At 43.8% G+C, this 5,990-nt stretch overlaps 1 protein-coding gene across 1 annotated transcript in view; it reads left to right on the top strand.

Annotated features, from left to right (window-relative positions):
* Nucleotides 1-5,990, top strand: part of EMR3 (egf-like module containing, mucin-like, hormone receptor-like 3) — a 32,182-nt gene that overhangs the window by 19,042 nt on the left and 7,150 nt on the right. The window contains exons 4-8 of the mRNA XM_008566051.1: nucleotides 439-606; nucleotides 1,360-1,557; nucleotides 2,939-3,174; nucleotides 4,161-4,227; nucleotides 4,448-4,539. Coding sequence (XP_008564273.1) covers nucleotides 439-606; nucleotides 1,360-1,557; nucleotides 2,939-3,174; nucleotides 4,161-4,227; nucleotides 4,448-4,539 — 761 coding nt within the window. The remainder of the gene's footprint in view (nucleotides 1-438; nucleotides 607-1,359; nucleotides 1,558-2,938; nucleotides 3,175-4,160; nucleotides 4,228-4,447; nucleotides 4,540-5,990) is intronic.

Here is a 5,990-nt window from a genome sequence, read left to right as displayed (position 1 = left end):
TGGCCATCACATCTTGGGCACAAGTGGTGTCAATCAGCTTTGTATCTCATGAATATTCATAACCAATAAAAAAAGTACCAAAAAAAAAAAAAAAAAATTCTGGCTCCCAGAGAGCCTTGGCTTTATTTAACACTATGTAGAATCCCAGTAGAGCAGTGACTATGGGGCAGGGGGCCTGGTGGCCACTTAAATCTAATTATCACATAAACCCCATAAATATGTACAATTTTTACATCAATGAAGTAAAAAAACAAATTTTAGAAAAAAGAATTTTTTGGCAACTGGCTGATACAGGGATCTGAACCCGTTGGAAATTTTTTTTAAAAAGGAGAAATGTCCTGAGCCACTCCCGTGTGCCTCTGTGTGCAGCTTCCTAGCATAGACCAACACTGAGGATTATCCCTCCTGGGGAAGATGATAAGCCCATTCTGTTTTCAGATGAATCCCAGGAGCAGAAAGGCTTTCTGTGTCTACTGGAGGAGCACAGAAGAAGGTGGCCAGTGGTCCAAGGATGGTTGTTTCCTGATAGAAGTGAATGAAAGTCACACCGTATGCAGCTGCACTCACCTGTCCAGTTTCGCTGTCCTCATGGCCTTCACCAGCCAGGTACAATGGAAACGCTGGATTCCTCCAGCTAATACTTTCCGAGCCCCTGCTCAGTAGCTCAGTAGCGATAAGTGCTATAAAGAAAATGAAAGATAGCAAGCGACCAGAGTAATTTCAGAAGGTGTTCTACTTTAGAGGTCAGAGACCTCTCTAAGAATTAACTATTCCAGCTGAAACCTGAACATTGACAGTCAGTAGTGCTACCATGCAGATGAACCTGGACAACATCACGCTGAGTGAAAGAATCCAGACACAAAAGGCCACAACGTGTGCGATTCCATTTATATGAAATGCCCAGAACAGGAAAATCCATAGAGGCAGAAAGTGGTAGCCTGGGGCTGGAGAGAGGGGAATGAGGAGTGACTGCTTATGGGGATAGGTTTCCTTTTGGGGTGATGCACGTGTTCTGAAACTAGATACAGGTGGTAGCTGTACAACACCGTGGATGTACTAAATGCCGCTGGAGTGTTCACTTCAAAATGGTGAATTTTGTGTTAGGTGAATTTTACCCCAATTTGTAAAAAGTCAGTAGGGAAAGGATCCTCTTCCTGAGGATCCCAAGAAGAGATACGTATATGTGTAAAGGCTCTGAGCAAGAACGAACAGGGTGTGTCCCAGAAGGAAGTGTGACAGACACTTGCCACACTCTTACTGAGCTTCATGCCTGTGTTTGGGATGCCCCAGTCTGACAGTGAGAACCATTACCCCAAAGCAGGGAAGGGTGACTGTGAACTCTGCTTTGCTGGGTCCCAGGAGGAGGATCCTGTGCTGACGATCATCACCTACGTGGGGCTGGGACTCTCCCTGCTGTGCCTCCTCCTGGCGGGCCTCACATTCCTCCTGTGCAAAGCCATCCACAACACCAGCACCTCCCTGCACCTGCAGCTCTCGCTCTGCCTCTTCCTGGCCCACCTCCTCTTCCTCACTGCAATCGACAGGACGGAACCCAAGGTACTGATGGTGTCCTGGAATAACCCCCTGCCCTGGCCCAGGGGAGGCTGGCTTCTGGAGTGATGCTACATTGGACACATTAATAGAATGCCCTTGGGTCTGTAGGGGAGGAAAACATAATTTTCTCTCTGCCCTTCTGAGTTCTTATTTGGGCCCCCTGTAACAAAAGACAGATTAACAAGAGAAAAATAAACCAAAGTGTGTTAACATTTGTATATCTCAAAGAGGTGGCTTAGAATGCCAGCATCTTTGACAAAGAACAATAAAATTTGGAGAAGTGATGAAACAAAGGAAAAGGAGACTCTAGGGGTGGCAGATGGTGGGACGTACAAGGGACACCTTCACAAATTTATGTTCTGGAATGCTATCAAGCCTTTAAAAAAGAAGGAAATCCTGCTATTTCTGACAACATGATGGACTTGGAGAACATTATGCTAAGTGAAATAAGCCAGGCAGACAAAGACAAATACTGCATGACCTCACTTATATGTGGAGTCTAAAAAAGCTGAATTCCCAGAAGCAGCAAGTAGAATGGTGGTTACCAGAGGTGGGAGGTGGAGGGGAATGAGGAGTGTGGGGAGATGTCGCTCAAAAGATACAAAACTTCAGTTGGACAGGAGAAATAAACTTAAGAGTTATATTGTACATCATGGTGACTATAGCCAATAACAATATGTTGTATACTGTCCTTGAAAATTGCTAAGACAGTGGATTTTAAGTGTTCTTACCACCAAAAAAAGGTAAGTATGTGAATTGATATCTTGCTTTTAGGGAGAGGGCAGAGAGCTTTTTTTTTTTTTTTTTTTTTTTGTCCTTTTTGTGACTGGTAAGGGGATCGCAACCCTTGGGTTGGTGTCGCCCGCACCGCGCTCAGCCAGTGAGCGCACCAGCCATCCCTATATAGGATCCGAACCCACAGCAGGAGCGCTGCTGCTCTCCCAGCGCTGCACTCTCCCGAGTGTGCCACGGGCTCGGCCCGAGAGCTTTTTTTTAACTGCTTCTTCTCAATTGCCTTCAGCTCAAAATCATCCTTATGCCAAAGTGGCATGTTTTAGGGTGGCCTATTTTGCCATCCTTCAGGTCCCAGGGAAAGTCAGAAGGGTTGCTGCCAACATGGCCAGTGCTAGTGTTGACGATCAGCCACCCTTACTTTCTTTTTTTTTTTCTTAAGGATGACCAGTAAGGGGCTCTTCACCCTTGATTTGGTGTTGTCAGCACCACGCTCTCCCGAGTGAGCCACGGGCCGGCCCCAGTCACCCTTACTTTCAATGCCCTTGGTCTAATGTCAGGTGCTCTATACCCAATGTCAATGTAGAGGAGAGGACCTAGGCCCATCCTCCACCTTGACAACCCCTTCTGGTGACTCTTTCTCCTCCCACAGGGGCTGTGCACCATCATCGCTGGTGCTTTACACTACCTCTACCTGGCCGCCTTCACCTGGATGCTGCTGGAAGGTCTATACCTGTTCCTCACTGCACGAAACCTGACTGTGGTCAACTACTCAAGCATGAACAGAGTCATGAAGGGTCTCATGTTCCCTGTGGGCTATGGTGTCCCCGCAGTGATTGTGGCCATTTCCGCAGCATTCAGATCTCACCTTTATGGAACACCTGATCGGTAAGCTTGACTCTCATCCTGTGCAGTGGATGTTTCCTAAGAAATATTATTGGGGGCAGTGTTAATGATGATGATTACAGTACAGTAGTTCCCCTTATCCATGGGGAATACATTCCAAGACCCCCAGTAGATGCCTGAATAGTACTGAAATCTATATGTACTACGGTTTTCCCTATACATACATACCTATGATCAGGTTTAATTTATATATTAGATACAAAAAGAGATGAACAACAATCATAATAAAATAGAACAATTATCACAATATACTATAGTAAAGATTATGTGGATTTGACTTCTCTCTCTCAAAATATCTTACTGTACTGTACCAGAGTCAACTGAAACCACAGAAAGCAAAACCACAAACAAGGGGGACCTACTGGCTACAAGGATACTTCAAAAAGTTCCTGGAAAAATGGAATTATAAAATAATACAAATCTTTCCATGAACTTTTTGAAGACCCATCATACATTTGCAGTACACTTTATGTTTTCCTCCGTAACAGTTCTAACCTGTTTCCCAGCGAGTCAGGGCAAGATGGTATTAAGAGCTCAGAAGGTTTTGGAAGGAGGAAGATTTGCTTTGTCGCATGATTCGGAACCTTGAGTCCTCAAATCTCAGTCCCCTCCTTAGTGAAACGAGGAGAACAGCTGTCCCTGTTATTCCCACCCCGCAATGTTGGTTTAAAAATTCAACAGGGCTGGCTGGTTAGTTCACTTGGTTAGAGCACAGCTTTGTAACACCAAGATCAAGAGTTTGGATCCCTGTACTGGCCAACTGCAAAAAAAAAAAATCAACAGGATTGTACTCATAAAATATTTAACATAACACAAACACAGAGTAGTGAGCAATTAAAGCCATGATTGTCATCAGCTGACTTTCAGGAGGAATTGGAAAAGTTCCCTAACAGGAAAAGTGTCACCTCCTGTTCACATCGTGTGCTTTCTCTGATCTCTCCTTGTGTCACTTTCCTCATTGTTCCTAGATGCTGGCTCCACCTGGACCAGGGATTCATCTGGGGTTTCCTTGGCCCAGTCTGTGCCATTTTCTGTGTGAGTACCTGCCTCCAATGTTTCTGACTGAACAAGAGCCACCAGAGTGCTGGGTACAAGATAGCACAAGGGACATGCATTTTCTCAGTTGTGTGGCTTGATTTTCCACCTGCTACCAATTCAATTTCATGTGCAGGGAAGTAGGACTTGTGTGCAATTTAAAGTGAACACCGTGTGTTATTTTAACTGGCATTCTGCATGATCTGTGTCATTCCTACAGGTGAATTTAGTATTTTTTCTCTTGGCCCTTTGGATTTTGAAAAGCAAACTTTCCTCCCTCAACAGTGAAGTGTCAACCATCCGGAATACAAGGTAGGATGTGACCAGGAAAACTTCCCACTGTCTTTTCGTCAACCCACCCCCTACTCATCTCTCGCACATATCCACACACATACACTCCACAACCATGCTCCAGGGATTAGCCAGGCCACTGTAATCTTCCACAGTCACACAGTAATACCCTGAACTTTCAGAAGGATAGAACAAACCTAAGGATACTAGAGGTGGGGGGTGAGGGGGATTGGGGAGTGATTGATCGAATAAGGGGTAAAAAGAATAATTACAATTTGTAACAATGAAATGCTAATAAAAAATTTTTTTAGTCTTCTACAGTCATAATGAATGAGAACCTGTATTAGCAAGAGTACAGGCTAAAATACTGTGAACTAAAAAAGAACCAAAAACAAAAGAGTGAAAAAAGGTTTATTTTTTGTTGTTGTTATTTTTTTCTTGTTTCTTTTTTGTTTGTTTGTTTTGTTTTTTTTGTGTGTGTGTTTTCTTTTTTTTTTTAGAGGTTTATTTCACTCTCATGTCATGGTTCAAAGGTGAGCAGTCCAGGGCTAGTGGGGAAGCTCTGCTCCACAAAGTGATCCACGGACTCAGGTTCTTCCTACTGTATTTTGTTGTCCCACCATCCCCTAGCATGTTGGCCTTGTCAATATCCCATGCATGGGAAGGAGGCAACATAAAAGGTGTACATTCCACATTTGCTCCTATCCCATTGGCCAAGTTTGGTCACATGATGACACCCAGCTGCAAAGGAGGCTGGGAAATGTAGTCTCTTCTAGAGTGGCCACGTTCCCTGATAAAAATTAAAGGGGGAAGAGATTTAACACTAAAAGGAAAAAGAGAAGGGAGAAAACCAGCAGTTTCTACTACACAACATAAGATACATAAAGAGTACTCATTTCATCAAAAACAACCAACTCAGGGCCGGCCCGGTGGCGCACTGGAGAGTTCGCTGCTTGGGAGCGCGGCGGCGCTCCCGCCAAGGGTTCGGATCCCATGTGGAGACCGGTTCCCGCTCACTGGCTGAGCGCGGTGTGGGCGCAACACCGAGGGTTGCGATCCCGTTGCCGGTCCCCGGTACGGGCGCAACACCAAGGGTTGCGATCCCGTTACCGGTCAGTAAAAAAGACAAAAAGGAAAAAAAAAAAAAAAAAAAAAAAACCAACTCAATTTTGCTAATCTAACAGTTACTAAAAGCTTAAATTCTATAGAAACCACAAGAGCTGAAATGCAAAACTGTGTACACCCCAACCAATAGAGATCAATTAAGCTAATTATAACAAATTTAAATGTATATCTCCAGTTGTGTGTAATAGGTTCAAGAAGGATCTGGATTAAAATATATTTTGTATAACACTATTTCAAAATATCTTGAGGAATGAGTATTTTATTTGGCAGCATCTGTTTTAATTTGAATACATAATTTTTTGTTTTCATTTTAATTGTAAAAATAAGACAGGTTTGTTAAAATTTTT

The sequence above is a fragment of the Galeopterus variegatus genome, unplaced genomic scaffold, assembly GCF_000696425.1.
Source record: "Galeopterus variegatus unplaced genomic scaffold, G_variegatus-3.0.2 Scaffold218, whole genome shotgun sequence".
NCBI classification, from domain to species: Eukaryota; Metazoa; Chordata; class Mammalia; order Dermoptera; family Cynocephalidae; genus Galeopterus; species Galeopterus variegatus.
Note: the sequence above shows the minus strand (reverse complement) of the source record. Positions and strands in the feature narration are given on the sequence as shown.